Below are 26,312 nucleotides of genomic sequence, written 5' to 3'. Positions count from 1 at the left end.
ACCAAATAATTCTACACGAATATTTGTTCAACTAGGTTCATAGCAGCATTGTTAGTAAAAGCACAAACTTGGATACAAACTAGATGTTCCTCAACCAAAAATAGATAAAGAAAATGTTATATGGAGTAAAGTTCGAAGGTTAAAAGACCAAAATATGTGCAGTATGTGCAGAATATGTTATGTATATGCAGAATTCAAAAACATAATTTTAACTTACTTGATAGAAACTTAAGCACAAAATCAGATAGGAAGTAAGAAGGCTTATTTTAGAATTAGTATTTATAGCACAAATTCTATTTGGTCTTATTCATAAAACCTGGAGTCAGATACTAGGGTGAAAGCTAAAAGATCAGAGAAGCAGAGCAGCCCGCCACTAGTTCTTAGCTCTATGAAATCCTGAGACCAATGTGGGAGTCCACGTATAACTCAGTTTCTATTTAGAGTCCTTTCTGTCTTAAAGAAGTCATATGCGTTCAAGCTTGCCTGCTCTGCATTTTCTTTTCTTTTCTGTTTTTCTTTCTTTTTTATTTTATTTTTTTTATTTTTTTAATTTATTTATTTATTAAGGATTTCTGCCTCCTCCCCGCAACCGCCCTCAATCTCCCTCCCCCTCCCCCGATTAAGTCCCCCTCCCTCATCTGCTCGAAGAGCAATCAGGGTTCCCTGACCTGTGGGAAGCCCAAGGACCGCCCACCTCTATCCAGGTCTAGTAAGGTCAGCATTCAAACTGCCTATGCTCCCACAAAGCCAGTACGTGCAGTAGGATCAAAAACCCACTGCGATTGTTCTTGAGTTCTCAGTATTCCTCATTGTCCGCTATGTTCAGCTAGTCCGGATTTATCCCATGCTTTTTCAGACCCAGGCCAGCTGGCCTTGGTGAGTTCCCGATAAAACATCCCCATTGTCTCAGTGTGTGGGTGCACCCCTTGTGGTCCTGAGTTCCTTGCTCATGCTCCGTCTCCTTCTGCTCCTGATTTGGACCTTGAGATTTCTGTCCGGTGCTCGAATGTGGGTCTCTGTCTCTGTCTTCTTTCATCGCCTGATGAAGGTTAATATTCATGAGGATGCCTATGTGTTTGTCTTTGGATTCATGTTCTTATTTAGCTTCTCTAGGAACATGAATTATAAGCTCAATATCCTTTATTTATGGCTAGAAACCAAATATGAGTACATCCCATGTTCCTCTTTTTGGGTCTGGCTTACCTCACTCAGGATAGTGTTTTCTATTTCCATCCATTTGTATGCAAAATTCAAGAAGTCCTTGTTTTTTACTGCTGAGTAATACTCTAATATGTATATATTCCATACTTTCTTCATCCATTCTTCCATTGAAGGTCATCTAGGTTGTTTCCAGGTTCTGGCTATTACAAACAATGCTGCCATGAGCACAGTTGAGCATATACTTTTGTTGTATGATAGGGCCTCTCTTGGGTATATTCCCAAGAGTGGTATTGCTGGATCCAGGGGTAGGTTGATCCCGAATTTCCTGAGAAACCGAAACACTGCTTTCCAGAGTGGTTGCACAAGTTTGTATTCCCACCAGCAATGGGTGAGTGTACCCCTTTCTCCACAACCTCTCCAGCAAAGGCTACCATTGGTGTTTTTGATTTTAGCCATTCTGACAGGTATAAGATGGTATCTTAAAGTTGTCTTGATTTGCATTTCCCTGATCGCTAAGGAAGTTGAGCATGACCTTAAGTGTCTTTTGGCCATTTGAACTTCTTCTGTTGAGAATTCTCTGTTCAGCTCATTGCTCCATTTTATAATTGGGTTGATTAGCCTTTTACGGTCTAATTTCTTGATTTCTTCTTTATATATTTTGGAGATCAGACCTTGGTCTGTTGCGGGGTTGGTGAACATCTTCTCCCAGTAAGTGGGTTGCCTTTTTGTCTTAGTGACAGTGTCCTTTGCTTTACAGAAGCTTCTCAGTCTCAGGAGGTCCCATTTATTCAATGATGCCCTTAGTGTCTGTGCTGCTGGGTTTATACGTAGGAAGTGGTCTCCTGTGCCCATGTGCTGTGGAGTACTTCCCACTTTCTCTTCTATCAGGTTCAGTGTGTTCAGACTGATATTGAGGTCTTTAATCCATTTGGACTTGAGTTTTGTGCATGGTGATAGATACGGATCTATTTTCATTCTTCTACAGATTGACATCCAGTTTTGCCAGGACAATTTGTTGAAGATGCTCTCTTTTTTCCATTGTATACTTTTAGCTCCTTTATCAAAAATCAGGTGTTCATAGGTTTGTGGGTTAAAGTCAGGGTCTTCTATTTGATTCCACTGGTCGACTTCTCTGTTTTTATGCCAATACCAAGCTGTTTTCAATACTGTAGCTCTGTAATAGAGTTTGAAGTCAGGGATGGTAATGCCTCCAGACAATCCTTTATTGTATAAGATTGTTTTGGCTATCCTGGGATTTTTGTTTTTCCATATAAAGTTGATTATTGTCTTCTCAAGATCTGTGAAGAATTTTGATGGGATTTTGATGGGGATTGCATTGAATCTATAGATCGCTTTTGGTAGAATTGCCATTTTTACTATGTTGATCCTCCCAATCCAAGAGCAAGGGAGGTCCTTCCATTTTCTGGTGTCTTCTTCAATTTCTTTCTTCAAAGACTTATAGTTCTTGTCAAATAGATCTTTCACTTCCTTGGTCAGAGTTACCCCAAGATATTTTATGCTATTTGTGCCTATCGTGAAACGTGATGCTTCTTTGATTTCCCTCTCTGCTTCCTTATCCTTAGTGTATAAGAAGGCAACTGATTTTTTGGAGTTGATCTTGTATCCTGCCACATTACTAAAGGTGTTTATCAGCTGTAGGAGTTCTTTGGTAGAATTTTTGGGATCACTTATGTATACTATCATATCATCTGCAAATAACGAAAGCTTCACTTCTTCCTTTCCAATACGAATCCCCTTGATCTCCTTATGTTGTCTTATTGCTATTGCTAGAACTTCAAGCACTATATTGAAGAGGTATGGAGAGAGTAGACATTCTTGTTGTGTTCCTGATTTTAGTGGGATGGCTTTGAGTTTCTCTCCGTTTAATTTAATGTTAGCTGTCAGCTTGCTGTTAATAGCTTTTATTATATTTCGGTAGGACCCTTGTATCCCTATTTTCTCCAAGCCCTTTATCATAAAGGGGTGTTGAATTTTGTCAAAAGCTTTTTCAGCATCTAATGAAAAGATCATATGGTTTTTTTCTTTCAGTTTATTTATGTGGTGGATTACATTGATAGATTTGCGTATGTTGAACCAGCCCTGCATCTCTGGGATGAAGCCTACTTGATCATAATGGATAATTTTTCTTATGTGTTCTTGGATTCGGTTTGCCAGTATTTTATTGAGAATTTTTGTGTTGATATTCATGAATGAGATAGGTCTGTAATTCTCTTTCTTGGTTGGGTCTTTGTGCGGATTTGGTATCAGGGTAACTGTAGCTTCATAAAAGGAATTTGGCAATGACTCTTCTGTTTCTATATTGTGAAATACATTAAGGAATATAGGTATTAGTTCTTCTTGGAAGTTCTGGTAGAATTCTGCATTGAAACCATCTGGTCCTTGGCTTTTTTTCGAAGGGAGATTGTTGATAACCGTTTCTAATTCTTTGCGAGTAACCGGTCTATTTAGATCATTCACCTGGTCTTGGTTTAGCTTTGGTATATGGTACTTATTTTAAAAATGTCCATTTCTTTTGTATTTTCCAGTTTTGTGGCATACAGGCTTTTGTAGTAAGATCTAATGATTCTCTGAATTTCCTCTGTGTCTGTGGTTATGTCCCCTTTTCATTTCTGATCTTATTTATTTGCGTGTTCTCTCTCTGTCGTTTAATTAGTTTGGATAGGGGTTTGTCGATCTTGTTGATTTTCTCCAAGAACCAGCTTTTTGTTTCATTGATTCTTTGGACTGTTTTCTGTGTTTCTATTTTGTTGATTTCAGCCCTCAGTTTGATTATTTCCAGTCTTCTACTTCTCCTGGGCACGTCTGCTTCTTTTTTTTCTAGAGCTTTCAGGTGTATTGTTAAGTCCCCAATGTATGCATTCTCCATTTTCTTTAAGTGGGCACTTAGTGCTATGAACTTTCCTCTTAGCACTGCTTTCATTGTGTCCCATAGGTTTGAGTATGTTGTCCCTTTATTTTCATTAAATTCAAGGAAGACTTTCATTTCTTTCTTAATTTCTTCCTTGATCCTGGTGTGGTTCAGTAGTTGACTGTTCAGTTTCCATGGGTTTGTCAGCTTTCTGTGGGTAGCATTGTTGTTGCCTTCTAACTTTAATCCGTGGTGATCAGATAGGACACAGGTGGACACTGATATTTTTTTGTATCTGTGGAGGTTTCCTTTGTTTCCAAGTATGTGGTCAATTTTTGAGAAGGTTCCATGAGCTGCAGAGAAGAAGGTATATTCTTTCCTATTTGGGTGGAATGTTCTATAGATGTCTGTTAAATCCATTTGCTTCATTACCTCCAATAATTCTCTTAATTCTCTATTAGGTTTCTGTCTGATTGACCTGTCCCTTGGAGAGAGAGGTGTGTTGAAGTCTCCTACTACTAGTGTGTGTGGTTTGATGTCTGCCTTGAGTTCTAGTAATATTTCTTTTAAATAAGTAGGTGCTTTTATATTGGGGGCATAGATATTCAGGATTGAGACGTCATCCTGATGAATTGTTCCTATTATGATTATAAAGTGACCATCTCGGTCTCTTCTGATTGACTTTAGTTTGAAGTCAGTTTTGTTAGAAATTAGTATGGCCACAACTGCTTGTTTCTTAGGTTCATTTGCTTGAAACACCTTTTCCCAATCCTTTACTCTGAGTAGGTGCCTGTCTTTGTGGTTGAGATGTGTTTCTTGCAAACAGCAGAATGTTGGATCCTGTTTTCATATCCAATCTTTTAGCCTGTGCCTTTTTATAGGTGAATTGAGCCCATTAATATTAAGTGATATTAATGACCAGTGGTTGTTTACTCCGGTTATTCTTATTGCTTTTGGTAGTAGAGATTGTGTGTCTCCCTTCTTTGAGATGTGCTGGTGAAGGGTCACTAGATGCCTGAGTTATTGTAGGCAGTGTTGGCAGTGTTGGATTCCTTGGGTTGCGATTTTCCTTCTATTACTTTCTGTAGGGCTGGATTTGTGGCTACGTATTGTTTAAATTTGTTCTTATCCTGGAATGTCTTGTTTTCTCCATTGATAATGAACGATAGCTTGGCTGGGTATAGTAGTTTGGGTTTGCATCCATGGTCTCTGAGCTTCTCCAGTACCTCTATCCAGGACCTTCTGGCTTTCATGAATTCCACAGAGAAGTCAGGTGTAAGTCTGATCGGCTTACCTTTATAAGTTACTTGCCCTTTTTCCTTTGCAGCTCTTAATATTCTTTTTTTTATTTTTATTTTTTTTATTGAGAAAAGGAGAAAAAACAAGTTTCCACCTCCTCTCAGCCTCCCATTTCCCTCCCCCTCCTCCCACACTTCTCCCCCTCCTCCCACCCTTCTCCCCCTCCCCCCACTCCTCTCCCACTCCCTCTCCACTCCAAAGAGCAGTCAGGGTTTTCTGCCCTGTGGTAAGTCCTAGGTCCTCCCCCCTTCGTCCATATCTAGGAAGGTGACCATTCAAACTGGCTAGGCTCCAACAAAGCCAGCACATTAAGCAGGATCAAAACCCCATGCCATTGTCCTTTGTGTCTCATCAGCCCTCATTGTTCGCCATGTTCAGAGAGTCCAGTTTTATCCCATGCTTTTTCAGTCACAGTCCAGCTGGCCTTGGTGAGCTCCCAATAGATCCACTCCACTGTCTCAGTGGGTGGGTGCACCCCTCATGGTCCCAACTTCTTTGCTCATGTTCTCCCTCCTTCTGCTCCTCATTGGGACCTTGGGAGCTCAGTCCAGTGCTCCAGTGTGGGTCTCTGTCTCTATCTCCATCCATCACCAGATGAAGATTCTATGATGATATGCAAGATATTTGTCAGTATTGCTATAGGATAGGGTCATTTCAGGTTCCCTATCCTCAGCTGCCCAAGGAACTAACTGGGGACCTCGGCGTGGGCACCTGGGAGCCCGTCTAGGGTCAGGTTTCTTGCCAACCCTAAAGTGGCTCCCTTAATGATCAAGTAGGCTTCATTCCTGAGATGCAGGGCTGGTTCAACATACGAAAATCTATCAATGTAATCCAGCATATAAATAAACTGAAAGAAAAAAAAACCATATGATCATTTCATTAGATGCTGAAAAAGCATTTGACAAAATTCAACATCCATTTATGTTAAAAGTCTTGGAGAGATTAGGGATACAAGGGTCATACCTAAATATAATAAAAGCTATATACAGCAAGCCGACAGCTAACATCAAATTAAATGGAGAGAAACTCAAAGCCATCCCACTAAACTCAGAAACACGACAAGGCTGTCCACTTTCGCCATACCTCTTCAATATAGTGCTTGAAGTTCTAGCAATAGCAATAAGACAACATAATGGGATTACGGGGATTTGAATTGGAAAGGAAGAAGTTAAACTTTCGTTATTCGCAGATGTTATGATAGTGTACTTAAGCAATCCCCAAAACTCCACCAAAGAACTTTTACAGCTGATAAACACCTTTAGTAATGTGGCAGGATACAAGATCAACTCCAAAAAAATCAGTCGCCCTCTTATACACAAAGGATATGGAAGCAGAGAGGGAAATCAGAGAAGCTTCACCTTTCAAGATAGCCACAAACAGCATAAAATATCTTGGGGTAACTCTAACCAAGGAAGTGAAAGATCTATTTGACAAGAACTTTAAGGCATTGAAGAAAGAAATTGAAGAGGATACCAAAAAATGGATGGACCTCCCTTGCTCTTGGATTGGGAGGATCAACATAGTAAAAACGGCAATTCTACCAAAGGCAATTTATAGATTCAATGCAATCCCCATTAATATTCTTTCTTTAACCTGTATATTTTGTGTTATGATTATTATATGGTGAGGAGATATTATTCTTTGATCCAGTATGTTTGGTGTTCTGTATGCTTCTTGAATATTTAAATGAATATCTTTCTTTAAGTTGGGAAAGTTTTCTTCCATAATTTTGTTGAAAATATTTTCTGGGCCTTTGAGCTGTGACTCTTCTCCTTCTTCTATTCCTATTATTCTTACATTTGGTTTTTTTTTATTGTGTCCCATATTTCCTGAATGTTTTGTGTTGAGAATTTGTTGTCTTTGCTGTTTTCTTTGATCTGTTCGTTTATTTTCTCTATGGTGTCCTCAGCATCTGAGATTCTTTCTTCTAGCTCTTGTATTCTATTGATTATGCTTGTTTCTGTAGACTCTGCTCGTTGACCTAGATTTTCCATATCTAGCTGGTCCTCAGTTTGTATTTTCTTCTTTGCCTTCATTTCAGTTTTCAGTCCTTGAACTGTTTCCATTACCTGTTTGATCATTTTTTTTCTTGGTTTCCCAGGGTATCATGTACATATTTACTCATTTCTTCAAACTTTTTGTTATACTTCTCATCCATTTCTATAAGGGCATTTTTTACATGTTGTTTAAGGGACTCTATTGCCTTCATAAAGTCAATTTTTTTCACTTCTGTGTTAGGTTGTTCAAATACTTCTGTTGTAAGATCATTGGGTTCTGGTGTTTTCATGTTGTTTTTCAGATTATTGGGTGAATTCTTGCCTTGGCACCTGCCCATCTCCTCCTATTGATCCTATCTAATGGGTCTCTTTGATTTAATTGGGAATCAGCCTACCTCAGGACAAAGAAAACAATTCTTGGGCATATACATAAAGATGCACAACCAAATAATTCTATACGAATATTTGTTCAACTATGTGCATAACAGCATTATTAGTAAAAACCCAAACCTGGATACAACCTAGATGCTCCTCAACCAAAGAACAGATAAAGAAAATGTTATATGTAGTATAGTTCAAATGTTAAAAGACCAAAACATGTGCAATATGTGCAGAATTCATAAACTTAATTTTAACCTACTTGATAGAACTTAAACATAAATTAATGGATAGGAAGTAAGAAGAAGACTTATTTTAGAATTAGTAGTTATAATGCAAACTCTAATTGGCCTTACTTATAAAACCTGGAATTATGTATTAGGGTGAAAGCCAAAAAAATCCAAGAAGCAGAGCAGCCAGCCACTAGTTCTTAAGTCTATGAAATCCTGAGACCAATGTGGGAGTCCACGTATAACTCAGTTTCTATTTAGAGTTCTTTCTGTCTTAAAGAAGTCAATTAAGTGCAAGCTTGCCTGCTCTGCATTTTCCAATAACCTTGAGAGCTATGAGTAATGTCTGTGTTAGCCCATGGAAAGAACATTTTGCCCAGTTCAAAGAGCACACTTTTTAAGTTAAGTTTTGGGCTGGTGTAGACCAGCAATAGCAAGTCATCCTTAGACATTAGAAGCTGCTTAGCTGAATAAGATAATGCACCTCTTTGAATTGTATTCCAAGGGTAGTGCAAAAAAATGGCTACCTGACTTAACTGTTCTTTGTTCTGCCTATTGACTGTATCTAGTATATATACTGGCTGAGAAATAAACTCAGGGCTGGGGCTGTTTGGTATTGGCCTTTAGTTCTCTCAGTCTATCCTATGTTTCTGTCTTCATTTATCTTAATCTAAATTTTTTCAGTCTCAAAATCCACTCACAGGGAATCGCCAGGAAAATTCCAATGAGTGGGCTTCAAGAGTCAGCACCAAATGCTGGGATGTGCAAGGGGGTGGGAGGAACGACACAAGGACACCGCAGGATGAAGGATTGTACTCAGTATTCAGTTAAAGGGAGATCTGCAGTGAGTTTTCTCGGGGAGCCATTGCTGTAAACACAAAGGAAAGTAAACAGAGGAGTGTATATAGAAGACAAAAGAGGTTAGCTATGCAGCATGAAAACTGCTGTATAAGTGTAAAATTATTAACTGCTGTGTAAGTGTAAAATAAGGAATGAAGTAACTTGAATAAGAAGTAACATTTATATAAATGTAAAAAAGTAATTATGGGGGGAAAAACAGGAAACAGCTGTTTGTACATTGATTTAGGTATATTGTAAAACCCATAGGTGCTAAGGTAGGGTGTCAGCAACTGTATACATTTTTGCAATTTATTGAAAGAATTTGTCCTTGGATTCCTGAGCAGGGAACTTAAATGCAGATATGAGGGGGTGTATTGGAGTTAAAATACAGCAACATTATATTGTACATGGTCCAGAGAACATTTCAGTAGGTATTTTCAGCCTCTCAACACTTATTCATGACAGCTTAGATCTTTGTCCTTAAAGTCAGAAATTGCACCCAAAGTGAAGTAAAAGTAAAACTAAGTTTCTGTTTCAGTGAAGGAACTGTTTAATGCAAACGCTTTGAAAAGTCAACTGATAATATCACATCAGATACTGATGATGAGGTAAAATTTAAAAGAGGTTCCTGATAATGAGGTGAAATCAAAAAAGGGACTTCTAAGTGTCCTGATTCAGATTTCCTCTATTATCTATGAATGTTGAAGAACAGTCAAGTAAATGATCTAAGACAATTGAAAAACAGTCAGAGACTAAGGGACTGAGGAATCTGATGGACTCTTTAAATAAAAAACTGGAAGCAGTCCAAATTTCTTCCTGGCCAAAAAAAAACTCATGAAGGATTTCAAAAAGGAGTTCATGGAGTGCTCAAGAAGGAGCACTCCCTCGCCTTCCACCAGAGAAGAGACAAATTTAGATTCTCCCAAGCTTTATCTATTAAAGAAAGAAAATTTCCTATAATCTCTATGGTCCAAGGCCTGCAAATTTTTAACAGACTTTGAGTATTAGCCCATTATATGGAAGTATTAAGAGAGGATCCAAGAAAAAGTCATTCAAGGATGTAATTTATTTCTGTTATAGAACATCAGGATGTTCAAGAAAATGTTCTGAGAGTACACACGCCTTAACCTTTTACACAACTTAAAGAATTAAAAAATGCTGGTTCTCAATATAGGCCAAAAACTCTATTTATTCAAGCAATTTTGTAGACAATTAGCAGTTGAAGCTTTGCCTCCGTGGATTGAAAAACATGGCTAGAGCTTGTTTGTCTGTAGGAGATTATATATTGTGGAATCATAATTCCATGAGTATGTCAACTTAGAGCTAATATTAACAAAGTACAAAACATGCCTGTCTGGGGTTGGAGAGGGCTCAGGGGTTGGGAGCTCCTCCAGAGGACCCAAGATCAATTTCCAGCACCCAAGTGGCAGCTCACAACTGTATGAAGATCCAATTGCAAGGGATCAGACACCTTCACACCATTGCACATAAAATAAAGCTAAATAAACCAAAAACAAATTAACAATGCCTGTTAAGTTTGACATGCAAGCAGGAGAAGATCATTATAAAGATTTAGATCATCAGTTGAAATTGATGTGGCAGTATATGCTCAACTTAATATTCCAGCAAAAAAAAAGGCCTTGTATAAATTACCTGGCACTGGAAAGAAAACAGAAGAATTGTCTAAGATAAAACAGAAACCTGATGAATTGTTTCAAGATTTTGTTTCTCAATTGATGACAACTGTAGGGAGATACTTAAGAGATTCAGAGACTGAACATTACTTGAAAACAGTATATATGCTGTCCAAGAAATAAACTCGGAGCTGTTTGGTACTGGACTTCAGTCCTATAGCCTTCAGTGGTCTAACCTATGATTGTGTCTTCATTTCTCTTGATCTAAATTTTCCTCAGTCTCAGTGTCCCTTCCCAGGGAACCCTAATTGAATTCTGCTGGACAGACCATATGGGTATTCCACCAAGCTTAAACAAAATTGATGACAGGTTCTGTATGATGTTGCCCTGAGATAAGGAATTTTGTTGCATATGCCTTCCATAAATTAAGAGATTAGCTGGATACATTTTCCACTGTAAGGTACATTGCTTGGCTTTCAATGCAGAGCAAGGCTCTTCCCTTTAATGGTGTAAAATCCCCAAATCCACAAAATCCCCTTTTCACCACTGGACTGTCATCTGAAATTACCTAAAGCTTTTCTTTTTTTTTTTCATTCCTTTCTATGTGTTTCTTTTTCACTGTAGACCTGAAGCAGTCAGCAGCAATAACTATCCAACAGAAATAATATTTTTTTCTAAAAAATCAGTCTATTACTTTTTAATTCTGCCTTAACAACCTTCTTGGCACATGGAAATATTAAGAAAGATTTGTGGCCAAAGGATCACAAAAATGATCTCTAGGAAATGTTTTATAAATTCTTCAAGCACCTATAGTTACTTACCAGACGAATATCACCTAATAGAGCCACAAGGAATGAGGCCAGGCTTGGGCAGGAGGGACCAGAGCTAGATGAGGCTATGAAAGCTTATTGAGAGCAATCAGAATTTTTATATATTTATCAGAATCAGAAGTTATTTGCAATTTCTAGGCTCAATACAGTTGTCGTTCCCTGGATGCCATGAAGATTGTAAGCTATACAGGGAATACAAGTTCATTGTCTCAGACCAGTTGCCCTGTAAAGCTTCCTTGACTACTAAGGGAATATAGAGAGAAACACAAATTAGCCTGAATGCCTCTGTGTGTGAGTCTATCAATCTGCCAGGAACTGGAAGTCACACTGTGCCGCAGTAGCCATTGACTTAACCTGAAAACCCTGAGACACAGATCTCTCAGGAAAGACAGGACAAATCACCTCCTTTTTGCCCACTAAAATCCTATGACCTTGACCTCCACTGCCTGCCAGTATAGTTAACATTCCAGGCTTTGAGGTCCTACAAGAGCAGTCAGTTATGCACTGTGTAGAGCTTTCCGTGACTTTTGGATTTTTTCTATCTAAAGTTTTGATATCTTCAAAATTCTTCCAAAGTCCATATTTCCAAGTCCACTGCAGCAACAAAATCCCTTTTGAGGTACTATTTTTTGGTTGCTACATTCATCTCTGTTGCTGTGATTAAATTACCTAACCAAAAGGAACTCTGGAAATGAACAGGTTTATTTGGTTGTTATGCCGAAGTCAGAGTCCACCACTGTGGGTGTTTAGTATCAAAACTCAAGTTAATCACTGAAGGCAAAACATGCAGAACCATTGTTGCCTAATTTTCTCTTTTGCCTTGTCACTATCTTCTGCTCAGCTAGCTCTCTTCATCAGCCCAGGCCCACTTGCTTAGAGACACTGCCAACTCAGGGGAAGATCTTCCAACATCAATCGTCAATCAACACAATGTCTTTCAGACAGAAACCAGACATTCTGATCTGAGCACATGGTTAATTGTTGTGCCCTCAGATGAACCTTGGCTTTGTCATGCTGACAGCTGAGGCTAATAAGCACACAGACACAATAATATATGAGAAGGTTTTAGAGAATCAAAGACAATGTATTAGTCTAGTCAATGAGCTAAACAGCAAAGACTCAAACATAAAGATAGCACAACTAGAAAGCACAGACATGCCAGGAAATGGAAAGGGGCAAGCATCTAAGATCAACAAGAGAAAACTAAAACTGTTTATCCAAGAAACTGTTATAAATTAACAATTAAGGATCAAATAGCATAACCAATATTCGGAATACAAATTGGTGAAGGTCTATAATTTTCAAGAAAATGAATGATCTAATAAGCTTACAGTTCAAAAAAATCAAAAATATAGATGGCACCATTATAGAAAAAGACACAAACACAGATCTACAAATATATATTATGGTCCATTAAACAAGAACTACAAGATACTCATCAAAGTCAAACTCCTAGAAATCACTGGCATCCTGTAGACTCCAGTTGTCTCCTTTACTAATAATAGAAAATGGCTTGGGTGAGAAGGGCTGGTCTAAAAATATCACAGGATTCACTTGAAGACTTCTGATGTTTTTACTTTGTAGAAAATAGTTTTGATTACTAAAACATCTCATTCTATTATAATAAAAAATAATGTGTCTTAGGATAACTTAGATAACATTTTGTTACCTACTATTGGTGATTGAATCTAAGTCTGCATCACAGTGAGGAAATGAAAACTTTTTTTTAAAAGAAATTTCAAAAGAACAGATTTTTGAAGAATCAGGGTACATGTAAAGCAACTTCCTTTGCTCCAAATGTATAAGTCCCAAGCCCTTTTGAAAACAAGGTTACTGCTATTTCTTTTGTATGTTTGTGTATGAGAGACAATGTCTTACATATGTATACAGGTGACATACAGAAAAGCAGGTTGTCAGATCTGCTGGATTGGGAATAGCAGAGATTTATTAACCTTCCAGCTTGAATTAACTATCTGAACTCAGGTCATCCACAGAAAGAATATGTGCTGAGCCACTTGCCAAGACACAAGTCTATCTAAGATTAATAAAAACAAGAAAAACAAATCATAAAGAAATAAAGAAATGATCCATAAGAAAATGATGTATCAAAATTAAGATTTTGTGTCTGGTAAATTTCCACAATTAAATGAATGGAATCCAGTAACTTTGTCCAACAATTTACAACAGGAAATCTGAATACAAAGCTACATCCACAGTGGAAACACAAAGAACGTTCAAGGGGATTATGTATTGATCATACAAACATTTTAGTAGCAAAGACTCAAATATGAAGATAGCAACAACTGGAACACCCAGAAATGCCAGTAAGTGGAAAGAGGCAGGCATCTAAGATAAAAAAAAAATTGAGTCTCTCCACAGTAACTACACCAAAAAACAAAACTTAAGAAACTGATCACATAAGAGACTTTCTGAATAAAACTGGTGAAGGTATACCATTTTAAAGAAAATTAATAATGTAGTTAAATTACAGTCATACATTACAGAAAAAAAACAGATTTATATAATGTGACTCCTTTATTTTCCACAAATGCTCATCAATCAAGAACTTGTACAAAATTTGTGATAGAATAATAGGGTTGGAGAGCAACAAAAACAAAAGCAGTGAAATATTGTCAAGTTTAAATCAAAAGACCAAGGAAAACTTAGGTATGGAAAAATGTGAACTTGACCAATGTTACCCAGTTACCTTTGATAATAAGTGAACAGAAATTAAATAATCACAAACTTCACAACTTTCACAAAGTTTTTTCAAAGTGATCCTTAAACTGTTATTTCTGACACCACAAGCTACTGATGTCTTCAAAAAAAGAAGCCTCATGATACAGATGCTGTCTTTCAAATGGAGGAGATTTCTTTCAATGGCTCTCCTGCCCATCATGCTTTCATCTGGTTTCTGGGAAAGGCAGCCCCACTGATGACCAATCCCAAAACAAACATAAAATGATTTAAAATGGATTCCTGCTACATGGAATATGGCAGGAGATGTGGATTGTGCCCTACCTACCTGTCTAGCATGATGCAAACCTGAGAAGTCTCTGCACATCAGAAATTCCTTTTGTCTTCTGGAACCAAGCTTCACTGTATTATATCATTATGGCAAGCAGCAACATCATGTTAAAAGCCTTCAAAACATGTATTGCTGTAAGAAGTTTAATATCATCATTTTCCTACCAGGTACCAAAATATTAAAAACCTTTATAACACAAACCTGAAATTAGGATTAGATATTCAAAACTTCTGGTATCTAGACATTCAGTTTTCTAATCTCCCTTCCCACCACACAACAAAACAGTGCCCATGTGGATACTCTGGAGAGTGATACAACCTGCATCATATTCTTCATTTCCAGGGCTCCAGAGTCTCCCTTTACCCTGTAAATCTCTACAAAAGGAGGCTCAGAGAACAAGGGCCCCTGCCACCATGAATGACATGGACTAACATGACTACAGTCTGTCTCATGATCCATCTAAGTCACAGCAGAAATGACGGTTCAACAGACCTGCTCTGAACACCTTTCATTCAACATGGTATAGCTTGTTGTCTTCCTACAACAGAGGCAGAAGAGAAACGTGGAAAAAACCCACTAACCTGCCACTACTACTCCTGAATGCTAACCCTTCCCAGAATCCCTAATTGACTATGGTCACCTAGCTGGACCTCAGGATATTAGCAGTTCCTCTACAAGATGACTAGAGAGTAAATGACTCAGAAAGCACAGTTTTTTCAGTTCTACCCTACCAGCCCAACAGACAGTCCCTAGTTCTCTTTGTATTTAGCACACATTATTCCACTCTCCTAGAGCACATCCTCTTCCTCATCCAAAGTACAGGGTCCTTTGTGTGCACATTCCATTACACACTCCCATTCCAGTGCAGCCATCCCATTGCCTCAGAGATGGGAAATCCTGCAGACAAACACAGGTCACATTCATAACGTAAATACTGTTGCTATGTAACTGTTGTTACTTTGTAACTGTTGTTAAAGAAAAACAGAGCAGGAATTAGAAAACAATTGGGTTCATGTTAGGGCTTGGAGGGAACAAAGAGAATGTGAAAATGATACAGGTTTCATCACAAAAATCATTTTGAAAAGTTGAAACAGACTTTTTGGCCATGTGCTCAAAAGACTAGGGATTTGTATTAGAGCCCATTAAAGATGTCCCTTTATATATTTTCTCTAAAGATGAACATCTTAATCCAGAAAAGTAACAGTTCTGTTCGGCAGGACCAAAACATTTTACCCAGATCTTCTGTTTTAGATGAGCTACTATAAATATTGCAATTAGGTTTAACGATAAGTCTGTAACTTACCCAGATTCTTGATTGCCCTGGTTTGTGCATGGCATGCAATGGTCAATCAGGATAATCATACCACATCTACAATGGACTGTTGTTGAAGGCCATGTGGGTCCAACATAGATTCCCTAACAAGACTGGAATGGAGTCACGAGTCTGCAGAGTTCATGACCACCTCAGACCAGGCTTATGGCTCTTGTGCCATACAGAAATATGGGCCTACAGACTGCCTGATTCCACATAGGTAATCTCAACTACTGTTGAAGGAGGTAAGCTCTCGCCCTCCATCCATCCTCTCCCTTCTGCACTGTGTCTCCACAGCTTCACAGTTGGTCAATGAGCTCAAACCTTGCACAGGCCCCTCTTCTTCTTAGTCCCCAATAAAATCCAGAAAGATCAGCAGACACTCAATAACTGTTCTATTTTTCTCTCTCATTGTTAGCCAAGGCCAAACCTGGAAGAAGTTGCAGGTTTGTTTTCCCAGCACTGGGCAGCAGAGGCAGGATTGGGTGTTCAAAATGAATCTCAGTTGCGTAGCATGAGGCAAGCCTAAACTATAGGAGACATTGCTCTACACAGAAATCAACTGTCAACATCATGAGAGAAATGAAATGAAACTATTAATGACTTAGAAACATTGGAGAACAGAAACAAATAGAGATAACAGCAGCAATACACTGAAATTAAATATTTGAAAATGATTTCAATAAGTAATTTTGAAAGTGATAAAAAAATTACACTTTTAAGATTAAATAAAAACTTTGCCATATTGACTGTGAAAAAAGAGTAGGCCCTTCCCTAAGAGAGAGGACATCATTAATAAGAGATAGATTGATGTTGCTCCTATGCATATGATGGCTGCTGAGATATATAATCTGACAAGTAGAGTTACAATAAGTGGCCTGTTTCCCAAAACTCTGAACTGACATAACTGTGCCAAGTAAGATTATTCATATCTTCATAGGATTGTTTCCTAATTGCAAATTCAATGTTCACTGGCTCATGATAACCTTCCCAAAGTGTTCAACACTAACCATCTGCTCTCTATACATCAACATGGCATTAATTAAAATAAACCATACTTGAAATTACAAAATCACTCCCCCTACCACAATCCAGTCCTTTTTCATAACGGTGGCACCAACACCTGATTGCCTATGCTGTGTCCCCTGCAGTGTACACAATAATCTATTTCTCCTATTGTGGTCTGAAGACAGAAGGAATGGAATGCAAATCCTTTTCCTGTGACTGTATGGCATAGTCAACTACATGACTCAAATGCATAATTTTAAAACTGGGAGGTGGAACAGTCTTTTTATTTAAGAATTTTGAAAGTGTAATATAGAGAACAGCAAGTTCATTGAGCTGGACAGCAACAGACCAAGGCCACCTAAGTCAATATAACAGAAGTTGTCTCAGAAACAGTTTTTCTAACAAGATGGAAATGCAGCTGTTCTAGAACTGATATGCCTTTCCATTGAGAAACCACTTCACTCACTTAGGGAATTAATAAAGGAAAATCTGTTTAATGATGGCATGCATCCATCTCTGGCTAATGCTCAAAGAGGAACAAACTAAGAGAAATTTTGAATTCCATATATGCTATTATTCTTGAGTGTCCTTTAGGTTCAGGCTTCAGGTTAAACTTGAACAATTGAAATAAAAACAGACAACTTGCCAGGCTAGACATTTAGGCAGACAGGAGAGTTACACATCAAAGTTATTCTCAGAATAATTTCTTAAGTACACGGGTGACCTGAGACAGCAGGGCATTCTTCACTGACAGGGTTCTGACGTGAAGGTCACAGGGGATGAGAAAGACAGGACAAGTAAAATGTAAAAAGGATAGAAGCTATGGTGAGGAGGTCTTGGAGAAGATATGTCCTATGCTTTGTAAGCTTCTTAAGAAGGGTAGCATCTTGCCAGACAATGGTGGCACAGGCCTTTAATCCCAAGACTCAGGAGGCAGAACCAAGTAATCTCTTTAAAGCAAGCCTGGTCTACAGAGATTGTTCTAGACTAGTCAAGACAGTCTAGGATAGTCAGGTCAGTCCTACAGAGAAACTCTGTCCCAAAACACAAAAACAAAACAAAAAAGAGAGAAGAAAAGCTTCCTGTATCTCGTATACTTCCAGGGAGTAAATGGAAAGAAATGGAAGAATTTTATGAAGTCAGTAGAAACTATTACACAATGGGAAAAATTTAGGAGGAGGCTAGTCAAACAATTCTACACAAGGGGAACACAGGGTATCTCAAGAACTTTCCTACATGCACAGTTGGCTTTGGGACTGAAAATCATAGCTCCATATGCTAGGAAGAGTTGGTTTCTAAGGACCCGAAGAAACTTCTCCACAAAAGGCTTATCGACAGACCATTACCAGAGCTTCCAAACATATTCCTGGTTTTAAATAAGGAGCTCTGTTTTATTATCAGTACATTGGGCCCTTAGGGAAGGCTCCCAAGAATGTTCTTTCTCCCTGCCTGAGGTCCTAAATGAAAGCCTTCATTGACCAGGTCAGTCCTTACCAAAACAGTATTTTGCTTTTCAAATATTTGTCACCTGATGTCATTTTGCCCATCTGACAGCACTATGCTTTTCTCAAAAAGTAAGGGGAACTTTAAGGTACACCAGGCCTTAAGGTTAGTTGTGACCCTCTAATGCCTCCTTGAACAGCTTGTTAGAGGCCTGTTTTTTGACATGGGGAAGGGCCAAGAAGTTTAAATGGCTTCTTTGAAATGGTTTGAAGTCAAATATCTGAACATTCTGGTTGAAAAATGTGTACACGAGCATTCCATCTCTAACAGCTCTGGGTAACACATCCTTAGGTTTTGAATGTTTTACATGCAGTCCTCCCTTAGCTGCGTTTGTTAGCCTATGTATTAAGCATCGGTAGTGGAGTGCTACAAACCCATGAGAAGCTGTTGATGACCTCCAAAAATTATAATTAATAATGACTATATGCGAAGGTTAAATGAAAACAACTGAATGTCAGGAAGATACTGGAGAAACTAGGCTTCTCCAAGTTGGCCAACTGGTTTCCATGAATGTATCATGCCTGCAGAAATTGACTAGAAAAACATTTGTACACACAGCTCCCTGCTCCCAACTCCCTAAGCAAATTAAGCCCACAGAGCAGAGTTATTCAGAAGCCTGCGCACAGGTCCATGAATTAGCAAGGACTGCATGGAACTTCACAACACAGGAAAACTGGCAGCAGGTTCCCACCCATATCCAGGGAGAATGCACCTTAGTGTCTCCCACACCTCACCCTCTGCTCCTCCACATCTGGAGACAGCATTCCCTCGCTCACCATGTTGTGGGTCCTCAGCTGGCCATAGCTCTCAGTTCATCATCTCCCTGCAGCAGCAAAGGCACAACAGCACAGAAAATGGCTGGTGCCAGCTCCTCTGGAAAGTCTAACATGGAGGCGGGTTGCAGGAAGAGCAATGGCACCACTTCTGACTGGCAGGTCAATTGGAGGGCCTGATTGGCTAGTGATGATTGAGTGGGATGAACCTTCCCAAAGGGCTAGAGTTTTCTTAAATAGACAGCACAGTGGTTCCTGGCCATTCCTTTCTGCTCCCATCAAAAGTCTTTTCTAGATCTGCCAAGATAGGCATTTCAATAACACTTGCCCGAGCCTCCAATAGCAGACACTGCCACAATCCTGCACGCCATAGGAATCTTGCCTTTTTCCTGCAGGACACAACGTGGCTAGCTAGCATGTACAGTGAACTGTGCTAGGTGGGTGTAGTGATTTCCTGTCCTACAGGTAGAAGGCAGCCCAGAATATTAACAACTAAAGAGAATTTTTACATTACAAAAGGAAATGTTTGTTGTGTGATTTCATGCTGAGGTCAGATGAACTGAAGATACAGTTTACCTGGTTGTCACAGGGAATTCAGACAATCATGAGAAAAAAGCAGGAACCAGATCTTAACCGAGATCTTTCCCCCAACAGAAGTCTGGGCGATGGCTCCATGGCTTTACAAGTTTATTCCTGAAATTCAGAGCAAATTCCAGGCAAATGAAAAATATTAGAGAGAGTAGGGTTCATGGAAATTTGAATACATAGAAAATAATGGATTCAGGAAGAATGTCTTTATGAGTACTGCTGTTAGCCAGCACATCTTCCTCCATGGGCTGGTGAATAAAATATACAGCTGCATTACTAAATGAACAAGACAGGTAGAATGAACTCACCATTTTAGTAGAAATTGGGCTTATGACAAAGTCTCACAAGCTGTGGTACAGGTCATCTTAAAAATAGCTGTCTACCAATGAAAAATAACACGAACTAGCAATCACTCGTTATTTACATCTCTTAATATCAATAGACTCAATTAACCTATAAAAAGGCACAGACTAAGAAAATGGATACAAAAGCAGGATCCATCCTTTTGCTTTATAAAAGAAACACACCTAAACCTCAAAGACAAACATTGCCAAAGAGTAAAGTGTTGGAAAAAGATTTTCCAATCAAATGGACCTAAGCAGCACACATGTATAGGTATCCTAATAGTGAACAAAACAGACTTCAAAGTAAAGACAATCAGAATAGATGAAGAAGGACACTTGATAACCATAACAGGAACAATCCATCAAGATGAAGACTCAATCCTGAACATCTATGCCCCAAATAGAAGAACACCCACACATGTAAAAGAAGCATCACTATAGCTTAAATTGCTTTACAAGAATAGTAGGAGACTTCAACACTCCACTCTCCCCAGTGGGCAGGTCATCCAAACAGAAACTTAACAGAGAAATGAGACAGCTAACAGATGTCTTGACATAAATGGACTCAACAGACATCTACAGAACATTCCACCCAAACACAAAAGAATATATTTCTTCTCAGTACCTCACATAATGTTTCTAACATGGACCACAAACATGTTAACAAAGCAAACCTCGACACACAAAAAAAATGGAATAACCCTGTGTCTTATCAGATCACCATGTTTTAAAGTTAGGATTTAACAACACTAATCACAGAAAGCCTAAATACTCATGGAAATTGAACAGTGTTCTATTAAACCACCCCTAGGTCAAGGAAGAAATAAAGAAAGAAATTAAATACTTTGTAGAATTCAACAAAAATGATGGGACAGAATACCCAAATCTATGGGACACTATGAAAGCAGTGCTAAGATGAAAGTTCACAGCACTAAGTGCCTACATAAAGAAAGTGGAGAAAACTCACACCAGTGACTTACCAGCACACCTGAAAGTTCTAGAACAAAAAGAAGCAGACTCAGCCAGGAGGAGTAGAAAATAGAAAATAATCAAATTGAGGGCTGAAGTCAATAAAATTCCAAAATTAAATCAAGACCAGATGAACAATTCAAATCAGCTTATAACCTGCAAGGAAAGAGAAGAAGTCATCAAAAGCCTTCCAACCAAAAAAAGCCCATGGAAAGACAGTTTCAGTTCAAAATTCTGTCAGAACCAAGAAGTAATAACTATACTCCTCAAAGGGTTCCACATAATAGAAACAGAAGTAAGATTGCCAAACTCTTTTTATGAAGCTACAGTTACCCTAATACCAAACCACACAAAGATTCAAACAAGGAGAATTCCAGACCCATCTCACTGATGAACATACATGCAAAAATACTCAATAAAATACTAGCAAATCAAATCCAAGGACACATCAAAAAAATCGTCTACCATGATGAAGTCATCCTTCATCTCACAGATGCAAGGATGGTTCAACATACAAAAATCTATTCAGGGTCCTGCCCACTTTAAGTTCCTACCATGACATCCTTTAATAGTGAACAACAATATGGCAGTATAAGCCAAATTATCTCTTTTCTCCCAATCTTGCATTTTGGTCATCATGTTTCATCACAACAGAAACCCTAATTAAGACACCACATTCGGTTGATATGTATGAGAGACCTGCTCTTCTCTAAAGTTAAACAAAGAAGAGAGATTTGGGGGAAGGTTGGGACAGAGAGCAATGGTGGGAGGAAACACTGCAGTCAAGATGAAAGAAGAATAAATAAAAGACAAATGAAAGAGAGGAATGAGGGAAACTGAGGTAAGATTGGGTCAAGGAAAGATGAAAACTTAGCAGGGCAAATGACAAATCTTGTGGCTCTATCTCAGGTATATGGGCTTTATTTCCAAAGGGCTTAGAAAGTTCTATCCATGCTGAAGCATTAATCTAATTGACATTTAACAATAAGAAATCAGGAGTCAGAGAGCAGGGTAAGAAACTGAAAGATCAGAGAAGCAGTTAACCAGCAAATTGTGACTACCACCTCTTCAGTTTCTCCATGTTAGTAAAGTGCTAATATTCTCTTAGGCCTGCTTAGGAATCCTAACTCCTATCTGTCCAGAGTCCTCCAAACCTCTATGGTAAATTTTGGTCAGGTAGTGATTAGCTCTGCTGTAATGCTAAGCAAGCTTTATTATCAGAATATAATCAAAATATCACACATTTCCCTATTTGTCTAATTAAAAAGTGAAGGTTTAACTATCACAGTAAAGCTATATACACTAAATACAATAACTATATATAATATATACAGGGAAGAATTATACTAACAATGTCCAATCCATTTGCATTTGGTAAATTTAGAGAAAATGTTTGATCATCTATCCTATCTTAGTAAGCCCAAGGTGTTGTACATAAATTACTTTTTATCCTAACTGGTATTACCAACCTTAAATAATCTTTCTATGTCTTTTAGCCTTGTATACTTTATACATTTTTTAGTTCATTTTTTTTAATTTGTTAACATGCATAATTACAATTATAGAGTCTGTAGCTCCACCAGAGAACTCAGAAGGATATAATATTACCTGAATAAACAGGAAGTATAAAGCAAATAACATTTAAAATAAAAAAAAAACCATCTGTCTATTTAAAATGAATTTTTGCCAGGCTGTACTGGTCAATGCCATTAATTCCAGCACTTTCATAGCAGAAGCAGATATATCTCACTAAGTTAGAGACCAGCCTATCCTGCAAAATGAGTTCCAGAAAAGCCAGAGCAACACAGAGGAATCTGTCTTAAAAAAAAAAAAAAGGAAAAAAATGTCTTTTTGTTTCACCTTGAAAACACAACTAACATGATTATAAAAAGTGAGTGTTAGGCCAATTTATTCCTTTGGACAGGGATATTTTATTTGGATGATGTGTTATTTTTTATATATCCCAGCTGTCTAGTGGTTTTTAGATTCCTTAGTTTTATGTTTTCATACTTTTGTAAAGACAAAACAAAACTCTGCCTTCATCCTAACTTTATGAAGATTTATTGTTGGAAATTATATTTAATCAAAAGGAAAACATCTGTTAATCTTACATATTAGTTAAGATTGAATGGTAATGCCTCTGATGAACTATTGTCTCTTTTACTCAAGAGATATTTTGTTTGAAGCTAATCTTTAAGGATTGAAGTGGTCTCTATAACTTTATTCCCCAATTTAATACACATCTTGGTGTTTATTCTGAATGCAATGTATCTTTAAAGCATACAGGCTGATTTAATTTAGCAGGGCTTTTTTATTATCTAATGTTTCCCCACAGCTGTTATTTCCTTTTTCCTAGCATTTAAAATTTTTTTTTGTTTTTTAAACTTTTAATGATGTAAACAAAAATATACCTAAAAGCGAAACTTCAGGAAAAACCATTTGTTCTTCCCTGTCTTGTATCGTTCCTCAAATTTGACCTTGGCTTCCCGCCTTGCCTTGCGTTTTAGGGCTGGGTCCCTAAAGACATCCTTGTTGACAACAGTTTTGTCCAGGGGGATGTCCACAGAGTACGTTGTGGGCATCAGGTGGTTGTAGTTATAAACCTTCACAAAGGACTTGATCTTGGATCTCTTAGCGACTTTCTTCTTGCCCATGGCAGCCGTCACTTTTCGGGGATAGCGGTCAATTCCAGCCACCAGGGCATGGCTGTAAGGGCGGTCTGAGGTGCCATCATCAATGTTCTTCACGATGAGGGCTTTGCGTCCCGAGTAGCGTCCAGCCAGGACGAGCACCACTTTCCCGGGTTTCATGAACTTGCCCATTTCGACAGCAATCAGCCGGTTCCCAGCAGACGCATTTAAACATTTTAAAGTTAATAATCTATTCTGTAACTATTTCTGTGGTCTTAATTCCTCCTTTCTGTTAACTGAGCATATATTTTAAGATGCCTGATGAAGTGTTAATCGAATTAATCTTTTTCAATCCCAAAACAACCTAAAATGATTTAAAATCTGCTTCCTGCTTCATGGCATAGAGCAGAATATGTGGATTGTGCCCTATCTACCTGTCTACCACATTGCACACCTGAGAAATCTCTGCACATCAGAAACTCCTTTTGTCCCCTGGAACTAAGCTTCACTGGATCACACCATTGCAGCTAGTGGTAACACCATGTTAAAAGCACTCTACTCTACTATTGCTCTACCAGGTCCTAAACAATTTGTAATCTTTATAACACAAACCTGAAATTGGAATGCAATATTCAGAACTTCTAGAAACTAAACCTTCAGTTTTCTAATCTCTCTTCCCACTGTACAACAAAAGCAGTGCCCATGTGTGTACTCTGGACAGAGATACAACCAGCACCATTTCCTTCCATTCCAGGGCTGCAATATTTCTATATACAAGGAGGCTCAGAGAACAAGGGCCACTGCCTACATGAACCACATGGACCAACATAACTGCAGTCTAGCTCATGGTACTTCCAAGTCTCAGCAGAAATGACATTTCAACACACCTGCTCTGAACCCCCCCCCCCCCGCCCCATTACGGGATCACTTATGGTCTTCCTTACCACTCCCTACAGCAGAGACAGAAGGGAAACATGGAAAAAAACCTCACAAACTGTCTGCCACTAGTACTCTTGATTTCTAACCCTTCCCAGAATCCCTCACTAGCTAGGGCCACCCAGCTGGGCTTCTCAATATTAGCAGCTCCTCTACAGGAGGATCAGAAAGCAAATGACTCAGACAGCACAATCCTTCCAGTGCTGCCTTCCCAGCCCAGCAGACAGGGCCCCAGTTTAGACAATTTGTATTTAGTACACATTTTCCCACTCTACTAGAGCACATCCTATTCCTCATCCAAAGCACAGGGTCCTCTGTGTGCACATTCCAGTACATACACACTTTCCAGTGCAGTCATCCCATTGCCTCAGAGATGGGAAATCCTGCAGACAAACGGGTCACATTCAAAAGTAACTACTGTTACTGTGTAACTGTGGTTACTTTGTAACTGTTGTCAAAGAAGAACAGACCAGGAATTAGAAAACAATCCAGGGATCTTAGGGCTTGGAGGCAGCAAGGAGAATGTAAATATGATGTAGTTGTCATCTCAAAAACTATTTTGAAAACGTGAGACAGACTTTATGGTCATGTACTCTAGAGACTAGGGATTTGTATTAGAGCACATTAAAAATTTCTCATGTATTTTCTAATGATCAATGTCTTTGTAGAGAAAGGTTTAAAGATAAGGTCAGTCCCTTTCCCAGATTCCTTTTTGCATTGGTCTGTGGACTGCAAACAATGGTCAATCAGGACATTCATAGAGCATCTACAGTTGACTACCTGATTCCACATAGCTAATCTCAACTAATTATGAAGGGGAAAAGTTTTCACCCTCAGTCCAGCCTCTCCTTTTCTGCACTGTGTCTCCACCAGCTTCAATAAACTCTTCCTCCTATTGTAGTCTGAGGACAGAAGGAATGCTCCACATGCAAATCCTTTCCCTACAACTGCAATGCATAGTCAACTACATGACTCACATGCATAATTTTAAAACGGTGAGATTGTACAGCCATTTTTTGTAGGAATTTTTAAAGTGTAAAATACAGGACAGCAAGGTCATTGCCCTGGACAGAACAGACCAAGGCCACCTGAGTGAACATAAGAGCACTTGTCTCAGAAGCTATTTTTCTAACAGGATAGAAATGAAAGAATTAATATAACTTTCATTGAGAAATCACTGCACACACTTACGGTACCAAACTGTAATGCCTCCTTGAAAGGCTTGATAGAGATACGGGGATGTGCCTGGTGTCTGGTTTTAAATCAGCAGTGGATTCTTTGTAATGGTTTGGAGCCAAATATCTGGACAAGCCAGTTGAACAATGTGTACCCTAGCATCCTAAACTCTAACAGCCCTAATTAAAATACATTTAACTTTTGGGTGATTTAGAGGCAGTCCTCCCTCAGCTAAACTCTACTTTGGGAGACTGAACTATTTCCAAGGCATTGGCGAATCCTTTGTATCAGCAATTCTCCTCTTCTACGTTGCATTTTAGAAGTGCTGCACTACCCAACAGGTGAGATGCCTTGATACCGTCCACATAGTTAAACTTAAATGGAGATTTTATATAAAGGTTAAATGCAAAGTGCTCAATATGTAGAAGATGCTGAAGAAACGAGGCTTCCCTGACTTTGGCATATTGAAGTTGACAAGATGTTTGTACACACAGCACCCTGCTCCCAATTCTCTAAGCGGATTAAACCCAAAGCGCAAAGTTATTCAGAGGTCTGTCCCTAAGTCTAGGAATTAACAGGACAGCATGGGACTTCACAATGCAGAGAATCAGGCGGCAGGTTACCACGCGGATCTCGGGAGGACGCACCATGCTGTCTCCCGCACCTCACCCTCTGCTCCTCCCCATCTGGAGACAGCATTTCCCCACTCACCATGTTGTGGTTTTTCGGTTCGCCAAACGTCTCAGTTTATCAACTCCCTGCAGCAGCAACTTCACCAAAACACAGAAAACAAACGGCGCCAGCTCC

General features: G+C 38.7%; 2 protein-coding genes across 2 annotated transcripts in view; both read right to left on the bottom strand.

Moving 5' to 3' along the window:
- LOC121434654 (zinc finger protein 431-like) overlaps nt 1-26,312 on the bottom strand; it is a gene marked incomplete at its 3' end in the record, with an annotated part of 37,038 nt that extends 10,726 nt beyond the window's left edge. The window contains exon 1 of the mRNA XM_041633586.1: nt 26,217-26,312. Within this exon, the coding sequence (XP_041489520.1) occupies nt 26,217-26,219 (3 nt within the window). The remainder of the gene's footprint in view (nt 1-26,216) is intronic.
- LOC121434730 (60S ribosomal protein L27-like) lies at nt 23,136-23,588 on the bottom strand. The gene has a single exon (XM_041633657.1). The coding sequence runs from the start codon at nt 23,583-23,585 to the stop codon at nt 23,175-23,177; it is 411 nt and encodes a 136-aa protein (XP_041489591.1). The 5' UTR covers nt 23,586-23,588; the 3' UTR covers nt 23,136-23,174.

Source organism: Microtus oregoni, unplaced genomic scaffold (assembly GCF_018167655.1).
Source record: "Microtus oregoni isolate MIOR12 unplaced genomic scaffold, Mior012 000044F_ref0000062, whole genome shotgun sequence".
In the NCBI taxonomy this organism is placed as follows: domain Eukaryota; kingdom Metazoa; phylum Chordata; class Mammalia; order Rodentia; family Cricetidae; genus Microtus; species Microtus oregoni.
This window is presented reverse-complemented; position numbering and strand designations above follow the sequence as displayed.